Below are 18,051 nucleotides of genomic sequence, written 5' to 3' on the forward strand. Positions count from 1 at the left end.
ATGTTTCTCCCTCTCTCTCCTTCTCTCTTCCTCTCTGAAATCAATAAACATATATTAAAAAAATAAAATAGATCAAGTAAATTGGGGGATAAGGAGATAAGTATGTCTAACTGCTTTAGGGTGAGGCTCCCCACCACCCACCCTCTTCCAGCACTTGCTCCATCGAGAACTTCTGTTAGGTTACCTTAGATCCTTGTATTTAACCCACTCATATGCTATTGCCCCGGGGAGAGGAGACAGAGCGGGGCCTGAATCAGGTCTCCGTGGCCTGGCTGTGTGGGAGGAGGCAGGATGGAAACCAAGGTGGCCAAAGCCATACCTGAGAGCAACATGGGGTCTCTTTCTAAGGATTTCTTGACATGGTCCGATTCCCCAGTCAGAGAGCTCTCGTCAATCTTGAGATCATTCCCCTGGATCAGGATCCCATCTGCAGGCAGCAGGTCACCTAGTGCACAGAGGGGAAGGGGAGCCAGGGAAAGGGGGGCGGTAAGAGCCTGGCGGAGGATGGGGACCACCCAACCCCATCTCAGACCTCTCACCTAGAAGCAATGGCCCAGAGAGCCTTTGAAAGACAACCTGGGACAAGACTATTTTCCAGGTATTACAATTTCAAACAATTGCTCCCCCCAAAACACCTTCCCATGGCCTGAATATTATCGACTTTTAACCCGAAGACACGTAAGTCTGACAGTCTTTTGGGAGCGTTTCCGTTAGTTCTTTCTCTGAATTTCCTTACATAACCCCCTTAAATGCGACCGAGAGGCTGACCCAATTTGGGATCAGACCTTCCTGGGCCTCAGCAACAGGGAGAGTGGCATGGGTAAGAGAAGCGCGGAGCTCTCACCGTATTTGATTTGGGCGATATCACCCACCACGATTTCAGCCACGGGGAGCTGGATGATGTGACCATTTCGAATAACCGAGAATTTCTGTTCCTTTTCAATGCGGTTCTGCAGCCCTCGGAACTGCTTCTCTTTGCTCCAATCATTGAAGGCCGTCACGAGCACCACGATGATCACCGAGAACAGAATGGCTGCGCCCTCGATCCAGCCGGCTTCTGCCTCCCCTTCGTCCTCTGGGCTATTGATAGGTAGACCACACTCTAGCGCAGCGAAAGGAGAGAAAGAAAGGGTCATCGAGGGGCTTTGATTGACGTTGAAGAAACGGGGGGTAGTTGCTTCTGCCATCCCTCAGAATGGAAAGTCAAGGAAAGAGAATAATAAAAAAATGCAAATTCTTGGGCAAAAGAGCTTCCCTCTAGGGATATTGGAAGACAGCAGGATTGGGCTTCATTTCATCACTATATGTTAACCCAAAAGAAGCAAATGACTAAATAGCGCAAAACAACGTCGACGCAAATTAAAGGCAGGTCACATGTAAAGAACTTATGACTCCCGGCATGGTCAGGCGCCTGCTGTATGTCCCCAGATGCCAATATTGGTGTGCGGCATGTTGGGAAAGGGGGCTGTGTTGGTTGGGTGAGGGTAGAGGATTTGTGACATTCTACATAGGGATTTCATGGGAGAAGGGGGGAAAGACCCCGGGATCAGAATGGGTTGGAAGAAAAGCTTATTAGCTACTTGTTGTTTCCTTTGGAGAAGCCACCCTGAATAACGGGGGACACTGTTAAGCCATAATCTGTCAACCACTGAGTGCTTTTTGGTGGCTGTGGAAAGAACCAGATCAGAGCTCTGCGGGGCTGATCGACACTCACGTTCGTTTTCTTCACCATGGGGACGATAGAAGGACAGAACCAGGGAGATGATGGCTGCGATCTCCAGGATGATGAGGGTGACATCTTGAAGGGCTTCCCACACTAATTCTAAGAAGGTCTTGGGCTTTTTCGGGGGGATTAAGTTGTGTCCAAACACTTGTTTACGTCTTTCCAGATCTGCTGGGTTCCCGGATAGACCTGAAAAGGAGATAGGAGTGGGATGAATGAATTGGAAAAATGGGGAAGAGATGAATGATAGAGGAAAGCAGTGAAAAGACCCCTGTACAAAGAAGACCCCTTGCGCCCTAGCAGGTTTCTCAGTGGTTAGAGCATCGGCTTGAGGACTAAGGATTCTGGGTTTGATTCCGGTCAAGGTCATGTACCACGACTGCAGGCTCGATCCCTAGCCATGGTCGGGGCATATACGAAGGCAACCAATTGATGTGTCTATCTCACGTGAATGGTTTTCTGTTTCTCCCTTCCATTCTCTCTAAAAAAAAAAAAAAAAAAAAAAAAAAAATCTGTGGAAAAATATCCTCAGGTGATGATTAACAAAAACAAAACGACAAAAAAGACCTCTTGCTTCCTGATCTGCCCAAGTATGAGATCCAGTTAGGGTGTTCAAACCACCCCAATTTGCTCAGGACTCAGGGGGTGTGAAACTTTCAGTCAAAAAACTGCAACATGTTGGTCATAGCGGCTACTCACCCTTCTTAGTCCCCAGGGTAAGCTAGCCTGTTCCTCAACTTCATCTCCTTATTGAGTTATGCACCAGGCGCCAGCTCTAAGGACACACACATTCTCTCTCATCATTGACGTTTCTCTGTCCCTCTCCCTTCCTCTCCGAAATCAATAAAAATATATTAAAAAAATGTTTCCTGGGTCTCACACAGTACCTCTCTCTCATATGACCATGTAAATGCTGGTGATGATTTAAAAACAGAGTTAGCTTCCATCCACTGGCTCACACACGAAGGCCAGAAAGAATAAGCTGTCTGCTCAAGATCATGCGCGGAGGGGAGGAGACACAGCCCCACCAGGTGTCCCGATTTCGAGTTTCAGTGGCTTTAGGAGAGCAACAGAAAAGAGGCGCCGAGACTCCAACTTTGGGCATCCCCTTGGCGCACACATACCCTTCACTTTCTGATACACACACCAAGAAACAAAAACACACCCCGCTAAGAGGTACTATTATTCTACTAAGTACTATGTATGTAGACTAAGTACTAGGTTCTAAGAGAAGTACTGCTATTCAGGTTGAATACAAAGAGAACAAAGAAAGCTGGAGCCACAAAGTCAGACAATACACCATCCTTGATAACCAGCATGCTCCTACTAACACACCTATGCTTGCATACCGGCGCCAGTGTGCACACATGTTCTGAGCATGTTCCCAGAGAGAAAACAGAATTAGTCCCAGTGCGTTCCTTACAGTTGGGCCTCTCTGCTGGGCCCCCAGGGGTTTACACTTTAAGGGAAGTGGGGAAATCCTAAAATTTCCATTACTGCCAATTGGCTTGTTTCAAGCTGTTTCCACACAACAGCAAATTAGCCCCTTCTTGGCACTTGAAGTTACTGGGCTGCACAGCTGGGTGGGTTCCTCACAGGCAGGGTGGGGCAACCTTTGTCCTGAAAAAAGTCAGCAGATGAGGAGGGTTAGACTCAGAGAACAGAGCTTCACAGAGTGCAAAGAACCCAGCCGGGATGCTCAGTGGTTAGCATTGACCTATGAACCAAGAGGTCACGATTCGATTCCCGGTCAGGGCACATGCCCAGGTTACAGGCTGGATCCCCAGTGTGGGGTGTGCAGGAGGCAGCCGATCAATGATTCTCATCATTGATGTTTCTATCTCTCTCTCCCTTTCCCTTCCTCTCTGAAATCAATATAAATATATTTTTAAAAAAAGAGTGCAAAGAAAAGCAGATGACAGGACTCTGTAAGGAGAAAACGGAGACACTGGAGCCAGAAAGCTTCTTCAGACTAAAATCAACATGCAGGGTATTCCCCTGGCAGGGCCGCGGGGTGTAGCATGAGGGCAAATATCGACTCTCCATCTCCACTGAATAGGCCCCAAGAGTGTTATCTTAACTAGCAAGAGGGAAGACGTGGGTTAGACTGAAGGAAGACTTTCAGACAAAAAATGATTTTGAAAAGGGAGTCTTGTTGACAGGGTCTGAGACAGCCTCCACGTCCCTATCCTAAAAACAAAGCCACCAGGAGAGAGGTACATGAGATACTCATCCGCCTGGGAAGGTGGATTTGGGGCCCTGCCTGGATATAAAGGAGGGGGGGGTGAACTGGCATCCACACTTGGGGAGTCTGGGATTGGAGAACCCTCCACTTGCTAGTGTTCAGGGGAGGAAAACAGGAGCTGGTGGGGGAAGTGGTGCCCGATGGTCATATCCCCAGACTCCTGCCTCCCCGGGCCGAGGTACACCACCCTGGCCTCTGGGTGGCACTGCTGAGCTCTAAAGGGGAGCACGCTTCGGCAAGAGCGTTAGGGGCGAGTAGGCTGCTTCCCAGAGGCTCTGAGAAGTCAGGCTCCCAGCAGGGGAGGAAAGCGAGGGCCTGGGAAAGGAGTGCTCCTGGGCAGGGCATCGTGATCCCCAGGCAGGCAGAGGCAGAGCTGCCAGGGGCAGGGCCTGGCTGGCTCCTTCTCCCCAGGGACCCGAGGCAGCAAGGCTGTGCCAAGTTGGGACTGCTGTGCTGGAGGGCCAGCCTTGCTCGAGGGAACAGGAGTTCTGATCGTCTGTCAGTCTACTTGGGGCGTTTCTCAAGGAGGCAGGATTCATAATATGAAGTGATTCACAACGTAATGGGATTCACAATGCAACGGGATTCGTAATGTAAAGAGGTGGTCGCTGCCTCCTTTACAAGAGAGAGTACACGCCTACGAGGGCAAACCATGACATCAGATGCTAGAGATGATCAGAGGAACTTCACAGTAGCTTAATGAACACCCAACAACAGCCACAGCCACAACCACAACAGCAACCACCACCCACGTGAGGTGGCCCTGCCTCTCTCTGTTCTCATATTAATACCGTGTAATCATCCTTGACTCCTTCCTCTCCCTCTCCCACTCCCTCTCCCTCTCCCTCTCCCTCTCCCTCTCTCTCGCCCTCTCCCTCTCTCTTTCATCTATTGTATCCATTTAGTCAGGAAATCCTGTTAGTTTTACCTTCAAAGTACATTGAAGGCCTACTCCTTTCTCCTTTTTCATGGCTACCATCCAGGTCTAAAGCATCATCATTATCATCATCAACACCATCATCTCTTGCCTGGATTATTACCACTGCCTTCTAACTGGTCTCCTTGCTTCCCCTCTTGCCTTCTATTCTCATTCTCTTCAATAGAGTAGCCAGAATGATATTCTCCAAACCAACTCATGACGCCCATCTACTCAGAATCCTCTGGTGGCTTTTCCTTGGGGTGAAACTGGGCACTGAAGGCCAATTAGGCCCCCTAGGAGCCCCCAGACCCCACTCCTTAACTCCTACCATGTTCCCCTTGGCCACGGAGATCCCAGCCAAGCGAGCCTTCCTCCCAGTCTCCGAACGCACTAGACATGCTTCTATTTCGGGGTCCCTGTTCCCTTGGCTCAGATTCCTCTTCACTAGGTAGGGTTCATTCTCTCACCTCCTTCAGGTCTTTGTAGAAATGTCATCTTCACAGTGAGGCCTGCCCTGACCATTGTGTTTAACATTAGGACTTCTCTGCCCCAGCACGCTCCACCTCCCCTACCCAGCTCATTGTCCCCTCTCCTGGCCTTCTCCCCTAATACATGCTAGAATGTATTCATCTACTGTTTGTCTGTCCCCCTCCACCAGGGCAGAAACTTTGACTTTGTTCCTTAGGTCTGCAGCAGTGCCTGACACATGGTACACATACATATTTGTTGAATGAGCTGAATAAATGAGCAATAAATAAGTTTGCTAACATTTAAGCGATTACTGATGCTTCCTTAGGTACTTTTGTGTCTTCTCATGCAAAATAACCCCATGCGGTAGCTCCTATTAAGCCCATTTTACATATAAGCAAACTAAGACGTGTATGTAACTACTCAAGCGGAGTATGTGACCGAGGCTGCCCCGCTCCACAGGAAGCAACTGGATGCCAACCTGTCCACAGAGGGGCTGGGGCAGAGGCAGCCGCGCCCCCGGGGCTCCAGCCTAGTGCCACGAGCTCGTCGTGGTTTGCCTGGGACTTCCCTGGTTTTAGCAAGGAAGCTCCCGCCTCCTGGGAATGCCCGAGCACACCCCCTCAGTCCCAGGCAGACAGAGAGGGTTGGCCACCGCTGTATTCACCCAGGGCAGTCCCGCAAGGTGCTTTCCTGTGCCTCTGAGCAGATCAGCCCATTCCCACTGCCTACAGTTGGGGTGAATCAGTTCTGCCCTCGAGGACGGTGACACCACGTCTGTCAGTCCAACCTATACATGTTGTATTCAATCAAAGGTTCATTCTGGCCTTTCTTGGGCCCAAGCAAACGAAACAAGACACAGCCTGGGAAACAAGGCCCTCAAAGTCCCCCACGGACTCCCTTTGTGCCATTTTCTCTCATCCGTGCGTTCCACCTTAATCATGCTAAGCTCTTCGATAGCTACCTTAAGAAGCCAAGGGGCTGTCCCGTTCCCAGCATGCCCGGTGGCAGGGAGGGGCAGGCTGGGCTATTAGCATAGTAGCCTTGGGAATCCTCCCTCCGACATGTGGCATGGCACAGAAGGCCATGTGGGACCGGGAGCCAGGCCAATCCCCGATTCTGGGCTTTCCATTCCAACTCTCCCTGCCCCCGAGAGGCCGCCGGCCCGAGCCCAGCAGCCGTCATTGCACACTCATACTTGTCCCGCCCGGGGAGGGGTTTCGCCCTGATCTCTGCACTGCTGCTCAAACGCATGGCTTCCTGGAGGGGGAAGGAAGACTTGGCGGGGAGACAATGCTGGACACATAGGAAAAGGGTTTCCCCTAAAATATGTCAAGCAAATGAGAGGAAACCTTGTCCGCAAGAACATGGGAAAGTCCACCCACAGAGGAGTGCTCTGGCCCCAGGACCAGACTGAACACATGAGCTGGGAGAGGTGACAAGAATTTCGCAGGCCGTGAAGTCATCGCCCCCACCCCATGCTGGGAGTGACAGGCCCCTGCCCAGGCTGGCGGGAGATGGAAACTCTGTGTGTGCAGCGCTGTGCTGGGACCCGGGGCTAGGGCGGGACGCTGCGGCCCAGCCCTCAGTGGCCCGGCTCCAGCAGAAAGGGCCGGGGCCAGCCGCCCGAGGAGGCCCAGGACTGTCCGCAGAGGCACCCTTATCGGAACCAGCTCAGCCCCAGAAAGGGTGTGGCCGGGTTGGGCCTCACGAGGGACTTCCCAGCTGGCTGAGTTATGACACCTTGCCAGAGCGTCGCCCACACAGACAGCGCAAGGGCGGGGTTCCTCTGGGCTGACTCAAAGGCAGTCCTCTCTGGGACATGAGCACAGGCATCAGAAGGCCTTCAAGTCCTACCTTGTAAACCCTGGGCAAGGGGCTACGGGGAGGAGTAGCTTCAAGTCAATGCAGAAAGCCACAGGCATGCCTGGCCAGTGTGGCTCAATGGTTGAGTGTCGACCTATGAACCAGAAGGTCACGGTTCGATTCCCGATCAGGGCACATGCCCGGGCTGCGTGCTTGATCCCCAGTGTGGGGCGTGCAGGAGGCAGCTGATCAATGATGCTCTCTCATCACTGATGTTTCTCTCTCTCTCTCCCTCTCCCTTCCTCTCTGAAATCAATTAAAAAAATATTAAAAAAGAAAGAAAAGAAACCCACAGGCTTTAGCCAGCGCCTGCTGCTGACCAGAACTGCTTCCATACTTCGGCTTCTCCAGCCGAGCACACGCACAGCTTGGCCTTCCAGCCCCAGAGATAAAGCACCTTCCCCAGGGGCGAGCAGGAGATGGCGGCTTGGAGAAGAATGCCCCTCGCCTCATTCTCTTCCAAAACACCCTGCGGAGTGGGAGTGGGCGCGTCCTCAGGGAACAGCCCCTTATCTGGCCCTCTGTGCCCCTTTTGAACACTCAGCTCTGTCAGAGGGGAGAGCAAGCTCCCCCAGGGCCCCCACAGCCCTCTCCTCGGCCGCCTTCTCCACACTGCGCGCAGGTGCTTCCACCGGGGTCACACTCCCAGCGCTCACACCTCACAGCTCAACAAGAGTGAAGGGCCCCCTCCAGGGAGGGGCAGCACCGGCCTCAGTCCAGGGTCAAGAGGAGCTGACCCCCGCGATGGTTCAAGGCAGCACCAAGAAGGTGCAAATCAAAACAAACCTCACAACCGCTGCCCAAGGAAAGCAGCGCAGAGGGTTCCAGGCTGGTGGGAGGGGAGAGAGCAAGGGGTGGGGTGGGGTGGGGGCGCTGCTCAGGTTCAGGAAGATTTAGCCACTCTCCCCATCAAGATTCCTCAGCCCCCTGCCTGGCAGCATCATGCCAGCTAACCCAGAAGTCCAGCCCTGGGCAGGGAGGGGCTGGATAGAAAAGAATTCCCCGAGCCTGGGGTTGAGCTGGCGCGAGAAGGCCCACAGCTGTCATGCACTGTTGGCCTAATTCAACCCTAGGCAGGAGCGCAAACCAGACAGAACTCCCAGGATGCACCGTGGAATTCCCTGCAGGGAGGAGGGACGGAGGGAGGGCACGTTTACTCTCCCGTTTTTTCTCAATCATCCGCCATATGGCTGAGGATGCTGCTTCCCCCAGGTTTTGTGAACATCTTGCCCACCCCTCTACCAAGTACTAAATATTCCTTTTATGGAGCTACTGGGCTTGCCTGAACGACTCACTTCACAGCAGAGCTGCTTTCTGGCTGTTTGAGCCCGTCTGTCACCCTCTCCCCTCCTCCCTCCAAGAGACTCTTTTGTTTTGAGTTTCTCTCGCATGTTAGACCGGGGCTAACATATCTGCCCGAAGTGTGACCGCTGCCGATTGTGAATCTCTGCAGCTATGCGCACATAAATTGCTTTTAGGATAATTTACTTGGCATCTTTAGTAGAACTGGGGCAAGGGGGCAAGGGGATGGCTACGGGGCAGGGGTCCAGAGGAAAGAGAGGTAGCTCTGCTATGCTTCTATCCTGAAATTGATGAGCCCCTAAAAATGGATATTCTCAAACAGAGATAGAGAAGAAAGTCTCAAAGAAGCCCATCTTATATCTGTCCCACCCACAGTCACTCATCCCCCTACATCCCCCTCAACACTAAGAGTCTCTAAAGCAGTGGTCTCTAAGTAGTGGGTGTGCATCCATCTGTCGAGGCTTGGGAAAATACTAGAACTTTTAATATTACTTCATACATCTTTATTTCTTGAATATCTTATGTAAGTAATATTAGTGTTAGAAGTACTAATAGTAATACAGTAGTGCTGTAGGTGAACACTTATTGGGGCTATGTGTTCAAGTTTGTTTACTAGATCGACAATTCTACTAGAACTGTTGTCGGCAAACCACGGCTCGCGAGCCACATGCGGCTCTTTGGCCCCTTCAGTGTGGCTCTTCCACAAAATACCATGTGCGGGCGCGCACGTACAGTGTGATTGAAACTTTGTGGCCCATGTGCAGAAGTCGGTACTTTGTGGAAGAGCCACACTGAAGGGGCCAAAGAGCCGCATGTGGCTCGCGAGCCGCGGTTTGCCAGCCACTGTACTAGAAATTCCAATCGGCCACAACCCCAGGATGTCCCAGCTGTGGAAAATGGTAGAACATGCCTCAAGAACATGGTAAAAGGAACAGTTAGAGCCCTAAGATCTTAAGGTGGAGGAGATATTAACCTAAATTCTGCAGTTAATGAACCAGAATTGAAATTTAGGCTGATTATCTTATAATAGACTAGAGGCCCGGTGCACAAATTTGTGCACAGGTGTGTGTGTGTGTGTGGGGGTCCCCTCGGCCTGGCTGGTGATGGGGGCCTATGGGGACCGGCCCAGGGGGAGGGACCGTGGGAAGTTGGCCAGTTGCGGGAGGTTGGCTGTGGGAGTGCACTGACCACCAGGGGGCAGCTCCTGCATTGATTGTCTGCCGCCTGGTGGTCAGTGTGTTGTCATAGCGACCTGTCGACTGGTCATTCAGTCGACAGGTCGTAATGGTTGCTTAGGCTTTTATATATATAGATTCTCTCCCCTCCTGTCATTTACTCCCCAAAGAATCTCAGCTCCCTAAACCTCGTAGGTGCTCAGTACTTATGCAAAGATGCTCACACCTTCAGCCGGGAACCGTCAGTAAGTAGTAGCAATCACCTGGGCCTTCAGGACAGCTACCCAGACCTGTTCTTCTGTGGTGTGTGGATTGTTTTGAGCTAAAGGCAATTTTAGCCTCAGGCTCAGGGGAAACTTAGGCCTCTCCCTTTAACTTCCTAGAAGAACTTGAATTAGGGAGCTTCCCATATATAAGATTATTAGAGGTAACATTTTGACTTATCCAAACGGCAGAACAAACTTTTATTTTTTCTTCTTATCATCCTGCAATGACCCTTTGAAGCCCCAAGGCACCTTACCTCATCCCTAGCTCAGTGTCTTAGAACCTCAATTGCCCTTTCTGTCTCTGAACCTCTCATGCAAGGGGGGTCTCTAACCCTCTCCTATATGTGGGGTTCCATTCATATGTATGTATTAAGTTTGGTTATTTTCTCTCGCTAATCTGTCTCATGTCTATTTGATGATTAGACCAGCCAGAAGATTGAGAGTAGCGTTACCCTGGAGCATGGCCAGCCCACAACTTCCCTAGGCAGGCCGATGATACAGGAGTTCTATCTCCAACTCCTAGGTCTCCTTCCTGTCCCCTGCAATCCCTTCAGCCTCGGTCCCTACACGTGTGTACTCCTGTAACACCCATCATAGCACTCTGACAATATTTCTGAAATTGCCTTAATTTCTGCGTATTCTTTTTATAGCCTCTAAGTTCTACGGAAAAAGGAACTGTGCCTGTTGTGCTCATCATTGCGTCCCCAGCACCAGCTAGATATTAAATTATTTGTTGAATGTGATTGCAAAGAAATTGAAGCCCTCTGTATCCCATGTCACACCCTCAACTCTGCAGAGGAGAGAAGTAGCAGGGTACAGAGGGCACATGAAATATAATCCCCACCAACATTCTTCTAGATCCAAATTCAATAGGAATCGTCTTTACCTCTCAGAACAAAGTCCAGAGACAATGATTTATTCTTTAGTGAAGGCTCCCCTTCTCTGTCCTTTCTAGTCTGGGCATAGATCTTCTTCCTACTGTTGGCTCCTCCTCATCTTTCTTTTTCCTAAAAAAGGGTAGCACAGCTGAGGACCAATGTGGGAAAGTTCTATGGGGAAAGAACTGATATATCCTGTAATCCAATCACAGAGATTTCTCTGCCTTGCTTTCTCCCACCTCCATGTAATCTTCCTTCCATTCCCTCCTTAATTCTAAACGAGTAAAAGGAGTGGCAGAACTGTCATTCTCTGGGGCATCTGAGATCTCGCTTCCCAGCATGTCAATGGTTTGGCTCAAATAAACTCTTATAAAAATTCTCTATAAGTTTGGACGTTCTTATGTTGATAAATAAAATAAACTTAAATTATCTGTGATTTGAGATTCCCTGTTGCTGCTCTAGCATGAGGACTGTGAGTCGGAAACCATGAAACATTCCATTGTGTTTTAACCTGTAGTAAGACCTTAGGCGACTAATCTAGCACCTTTTGGCCTGTTGAGAGAAGGGGTATATATGAATTAAAATTTTAAAATTAAGTCCCACTTGCCTCTAGAATGTGTAAATTTACAATAATAAAACCATGTCAGGAAAGAGGATAAGTAACAATTGACACCACAGAAATACAAAAGATAAGAAAATATTATGAAAACTATATGCCGACAAATTGGACAATCGAGAAGAAATGGTTAAATTCCTAGAAACATACAATCTCCCAAAGTCGAGTCAAAGAAGAAACATAAAATATGAATAGACCGATTATAACTAACAGAATTGAAGCAGTAATAAAAAACTCCCAACAAACAAAAGTCCTGGACCAGATGGCTTCATGGGTAAATTTTACCAAATATTCAAAGAATAACTAACACCTATCCTTCTCAAACTATTCTAAAAAATTCAAGAGGAGGGAAGATTCCCAAGCTCATTTTATGAGGCCAACATTATCCTAATTTCAAAACCAGATAAAGACACTACAAAGAAAATAAAATTATAGGCCAATATCCCCAATGAACATAGATGCAAAAGACCTTAACAAAATATTAGCAAATAAAATTCAGGAATACATTAAAAAGATCACACACCATAATCAAGTGGGATTTACTCCTGGATACAAGGTTTGTACAATACCTGAAAATCAATTAACATAATACACCACATAAACAAAATAAAATATATAAAATCATATATCATATTAATAGATGTATAAAAAGCATTTGACAAAATCCAGCATCCATTTGTGATAAAAACTCTCAGCAGAGTGGGAATAGAGGGAACATACCTCAACATAAAAAAGACTACATATGACAAACCCACTGCCAATATTTATACTCAATAGGCAAAAACTAAAAGTGTTTCCTTTAAGATCAGAAAAAAAGAGGAGGGATGTCTAGTTTTACCACTCTTTTTCAAATAGTACTAGAAGTGCTAGCCACAGCAATCAGATAAGAAAAAGAAATAAAGGACATCAAAATTGGAAAGGAGGAAGTAAAACTGTTATTATTCATAGGTGACATATATTGTACATAGAAAAACCTAAAGAGTTCACCAAAAAATGACTAGAACTGATAAATGAATTCAGTAAAGTAGCAGGATACAAAATAAATATTCAGATATTGAGTATATTTTTATATACCAATAATAAAACTATTAGAAAGGGAAATTAAGAAAACAATCCCATTTGTCATTGCCACAAAAAATTACTTATAAATAAATTTAACCAAGCAGGTACTTGAAAAATTATAAGACACTCCAGAAAGAGAGTGAAAAAGATACAAATAAATGAAAGCATATACTGTGTTCATGGATTGGAAGAATTAATATTATTAAAATGTCCATACTATCCAAAGCAATCTATAGATCCAACACAATTCCTATCAAAATATCAATGGTGGTTTCATAGAACTAGAACAAATAACCAAAAATTTTATATGGAAACACAAAGACTCCAGCAATCTTGAGAAAGAAGCACAAAGTTGGAGGTATCATACTACCTGATATCAAACTATACTACAAGGCTATGGTAATCAAAACAGCATGGTACTGGCATTAAACCATGCATATAGATCAATGGAACAGACAGAGAGCCCATAAATAAACCCACACCTATATGGTCAATTAATATTTGACAAGGAGGCAAGAACATACAATGGGGTAAAGACAGTCTACTCAATAAATGGTGCTGGAAAAATTGGACAGATACATGCAAAAAATGAAACTAGACCACCTTCATATACCATATACAAGAATAAATTCAAAATGGATTAAAGACTTAAATGTAAGACTTGAAACCATAAATATCTTAGAAGGAAATATAGGCAGTAAAATCTCTGACATTTCTCTTAGCAATATTTTTTTCTGATATATCTCCTCAGGCAAGGGAAACAAAAGAAAAAATAAACAAATGGGACTACTTCAGGGTAAAGTTTTTGCACAGCAAAGGAAACCATCAACAAAATGAAAAAACAACCTACTGAATGGAAGAAGATATTCCCAATGAGGGGTTAAACATCCAATAAGGGGTTAAACATAAAAAATTTGTAAAGAACTCAACACCAAAAAAACCCCAATCAATCTAATTAAAAAATGGGCAGAGGACCTAAACAGACACATCTCCAAAGAGAACATACAGATGTGGCAATAGACAGATGCAAAGATGCTCAATGTTACTAATCATCAGAGAAATACAAATTAAAACCACAATGAGATATCACCTTACACCTGTCAGAATGGCTATCATCAATACATCAGCAAACAACAAGTGTTGGTGAGGATGTGGAGAAAAGGAAGCCCTGTGCACTGCTGGTGGGAATGCAGATTGGTGCAGCCACTGTGGAGAACAGTATGGAGGTTCCTCAAAAAATTAAAAATGGAATTGCCTTATGACCCAGCAATTCCACTTCTAGGAATTTATCCAAAGAAACCTGAAACACTAATTCAAAATAATATATGTACCCCTATGTTCACTGCAGCATTATTTGCATTATCCAAGATATGGAAGCACCCCAAGTGCCCATCAATAGATGAGTGGATAAAAAAGCTGTGAGATATATATATATATAATGGAATATTGCTCGGTCAGAAAAAAAAGAAATATTACTATTTGCAACAACATGGATGGACCTGGAGGGTATTATGCTAAGTTAAATAAGTCAGTCAGAGAAAGACAAATATCATATGATTTTACTTATGTGTAGTATCCAAAGAACAAAATAAATGAACAAACAAAATTGAAACAGACTCAAAAACACAGAGAACAGACTGACGGTTGCCAGATTAGGGGAGAGGTTGAGGGTCTGGGTGAAAAAGGTGAAGGGATTAAAAAGTACTAACTGGTAGTTACAAAATAGTCATGGGGATGTACAGTACAGCCTAGGAAGTAGAGCCAATAATCCTATAATAACTATGTATGGTGCCAGATGGGCACTAAAAATATCAGGGGGAACACTTTGTAAAATATTTGATTATGTAACCACTATGTGGTACACCTGAAACTAATGCAAAATAACACGGAATATAAACTATAATTGAAAGATAAAATTAAAAAAATAAATAATGTTAGTGTCAGAAATGTTATAAACTCCAAGTTCAATAAGGCCCCTTTGTTGCTATGGTTAAAAAAAAAGTCAATCTATACTACAGATGCTGTCAACTGACAATAAATGAAGGTGAAGGGTCATACGCTAGGAATCCATCTTCCCAGCCTTACTTCACCTTGGTTTCCAAACAACAGAATTCAAGTACCAGGTAAATTTCTTTACTCATATTATTGGTCTACAGGGGCCTCCCACAGGTGACAAGACTGTGCTAGGCTGTTAGGCACTTCAGTGTGGTCTTCTGTGAAGAGGCTGGTTTTTTATTGCATCAGCTCAATGGGGTACTTGTATCAGTGGTCTTTTCTCAGCCGGCCCAACTAAACAGCTCAGCACTACCCATGTCTGGGGAGAGACCCCTGTGTCAGAGCTATTTGGTGGTTCCTTTTCCTGCCCCTTTATTCCTTTCAGACATGAAGACGTCATTGCTGGCATTTGGGGGGTAAAAGATTACTCATAGAAAAGTTGTTTTCTAACACCCTAACTCTCCAGCTCAACTACCAGCACCAGGATAAATCTTGCACGGAAATAAATCAGGATGCGCGTGTGTGATCTAGGAAGCAGGAGAATGGCAGTGACCAACTGTGCCAATGGTAGAGGTATGGGCTCTAGGCATGGCCAGGGTCTGTGGCAACAGAGGCACCTGCTGTCCAAAGAGGAGGCTTTCAAGCTATCAGCCAGAAACTGACTGGGAAAGAATCTAAGAGCATTAACTCTGTAACATTCGATATCTGACGTTGAGATTTAAGTAGAATAGACGTTGGCCTTTGGGAATGGAAGTTCTCTAGGAATCAGAAAGTCAACAGTAGCAGCTATGACAAAGGACTTAGAAATTTGGGGAGGAAGTCTGGGTCCCAGGTTCCAGCTTATTTGGACTCCATAGTTTCACTTTGTGAGAGAAACAACTCACCCAAAGGATCAAGAGCAGGATAGAAAGGGGGAGAAGAGATCCCGTCTAAATTCTGGTGGGTGCATTATCTGAGTAAAAACCTAACAGGAATAGCCTCTCTTTAATAAGGTCAATACTCCTACAAGAGTGGCAGAATAAAGAAAGGTAGCTGATAAGACCGAGCCATCTGAAAGCATCTAAGCCCAGCCAACTCAACCAGATCTCTCTCTCTCCCTCTCTTTTTCTTTTTGCTGCTTTTGTTTTCCCCAACTAGATCTCTTTTTGACATCAAGAGGGGAATGGAAGAAATGGACAGTGGTTGCAGTTACATGAAGCAACCTTTAGAGATATAATAATGCACTGCACTCATATTCGGGCAAGATCTTCAGACACATGGGCCCCAGGTTAATCTGAGACAGCTAATTTCCTGAATCCCCATCATAAATCGGAGCACTATATAACATGCACTGCAGTATTTAATCCCAATAACTCCATGGGCTAGGCATTAAAATCGTTTTCAAAGCAGAAACAGACTCAGAGAGGCTGAGTAAACTGTTCCGTGTTACCCAGGTAGTAAATGATAGAGCTGCTATTGGAATCAAAGCCTGTAAGACAGGAAACTGAATTCCAGAAGTAAAGAGAACATGTAGAGCAGTTCTCAGATTGCAAAGAAAACAAGTCATGGGCAATGAACAGATATCGAGATAAAAATTTCCCCCCTCTCCCCGCCTCTTTTAAATCCTAAAGAGTCTTAGAATTGGCAAAAAATATGATGTGGCCTCCACGGAAGGCTCAGAAATAGTATACCTCAGAGGCTGAAGGCATTTAAAGGATAAGATCTTTACTTCACTTCATGCTACTCAACCACGGCCTGCCTGACTGATAGGACCAAACAAGAACCTGTAGCACAGATGCTGAAACCAGGCAAAAGTGAGGCGCAAGGTTCGTTTTGTTCTCTCTCCATTTTTGATGAGGCAAAAATTTCATATTACCATGGCTCACTGGGCAATTGGGCTGAGCCAGGCAAGCAAAAAGCTGGATATTTCAGTTTCTTTTAAGTACTGTATAGATTAAGAAGAACCACATTAGAAGTGCATCGGGCAGGGTTGAAAAGTCATCAATAATTTCGTGACAGGAAATAGGAGTAATGCAAATATTTGGTGGGTACTATTATAATTATATCCCTTATGACTCACCCCCTTATTTTCAACTGTATGCCTTAGAGATTAACACTGTGAGATCAGTGTGCGGGGAAATTATATCTTAATCCTGTTGCAATAAAAGACTAATGCAGAATAAGGGACTTGAGGATTATTTACTGATAAAAGCATCTCTAACATAAATGTTTCCAAAATAGAGATAAATATCCTCCTTTGTGTCCACTGATATAGAAAAGGGAGGGAAGAATAATTTTCAGAGAACAGCACGCTCCCTCAACATTACATTGTGTGTGGTGGGGGGGAACGTGGATCTCTATGGCCTCACCACCTTCTAGTGCTTCATATACCATACTCTCCCCACGAGACACAGGGATACCAGTCATGGCTCCAGGTGCCTCTTCAGAAGCTGGACAAACACTATTTTTTAACCCTCGCCACTTCCTCCAACTCCCCACGCCTCCTACGGCCTTTACCTTCCACAGGGTTGGTTCTCAGTTTACTGCAGAGATTCATTACACCTCCATGGTGGTCATTGATCTGGATCAGAGCGTCCGTCGAACGCAGCTCCATGAGCTTCCTGAGCTCCATGACTGTGAGGCCAAATTCCTTTTCACGGCTCTCAGCCGTCGAGTTGGCCGGCAAGGCATGTTCTGTAGTGTTGGTCATTTTGCCTGCTGTTTCCAAGCCCTTCAGACACCCTCAGTCAGAGCGAATGTGGAGCTCCCCTTCAGCTGACCAGGGTCTCTTGCTTCTCTGCCTACTTCCTGTTCCTTGCTTCTGTGGGAGCCCAGTGAGGAAACTGAGGGGCTCTGTCTTGGTCCTTTTTTCCTTAGGAAGCTTGGCAGCAAGAAGAGGAAGAGGACGGGGGAACTGAGTGGACGCTGGACCACGTGTCACGATGTTTGGTGTCCCCAGGTGGCGATAGACCGTGGTCGTCCAGGGTAGGTAGGTTCCTAGCTCAGACCAGCTTGCCCAGATGGAAGTGTAAACAGCATGCGCATGTTACCATGGAGGCAACCTTAGCAACAACCAGGAACTGCGATGGTAGAGAGGCAGCAGGAGGAGGAGGAGGGCTCCCTGGATACCAATGACAACTGGATCTCTGGAATAAAGATTCAAAGACAGACAAAAAGAAACAATTAGAGCAGCCATGGTGAGCCAGCACCTGCCACGGCAAGAGATACTCGTTCAAGCACAAGGGTTCAGATGACAGTTGGTGCCCGACCCTAACTGACAGCGGAATCCTGAGATAAGTGAACTCATTCCGGAGAGGCCCCTTCCTCTCTCAGAGGCCCCAGCAGCCTGTAAAGTCCAATGTAGGGAAGTAATTTCAGACACACCCAGGCTTCCTAGCTCTTCTCTCCCAGACCAAGCAACACAAATCCCACAACTTCAGACACTTGGAAATAAAAGGTTCTGAGCTCTCATGGCTCTGATGGCCTCCCTGTTTGTGGGACCCGCTGCAGAATCCTTTCATCCCGACCTCACTTCTATGAGGTGAGAAGAGGTCAGA

At 46.6% G+C, this 18,051-nt stretch overlaps 1 protein-coding gene across 1 annotated transcript in view; it reads right to left on the reverse strand.

Moving 5' to 3' along the window:
* Positions 1 to 18,051, reverse strand: part of ATP2B4 (ATPase plasma membrane Ca2+ transporting 4) — a 94,996-nt gene that overhangs the window by 30,736 nt on the left and 46,209 nt on the right. The window contains exons 2-5 of the mRNA XM_081112413.1: positions 17,012 to 17,640; positions 1,715 to 1,912; positions 845 to 1,102; positions 320 to 445 (exon numbers count right to left, since the gene is read on the reverse strand). Coding sequence (XP_080968539.1) covers positions 320 to 445; positions 845 to 1,102; positions 1,715 to 1,912; positions 17,012 to 17,204 — 775 coding nt within the window. The 5' untranslated portion in view covers positions 17,205 to 17,640. The remainder of the gene's footprint in view (positions 1 to 319; positions 446 to 844; positions 1,103 to 1,714; positions 1,913 to 17,011; positions 17,641 to 18,051) is intronic.

This window comes from Myotis nattereri, assembly GCF_964212035.1.
Source record: "Myotis nattereri genome assembly, chromosome: 18".
NCBI classification, from domain to species: Eukaryota; Metazoa; Chordata; class Mammalia; order Chiroptera; family Vespertilionidae; genus Myotis; species Myotis nattereri.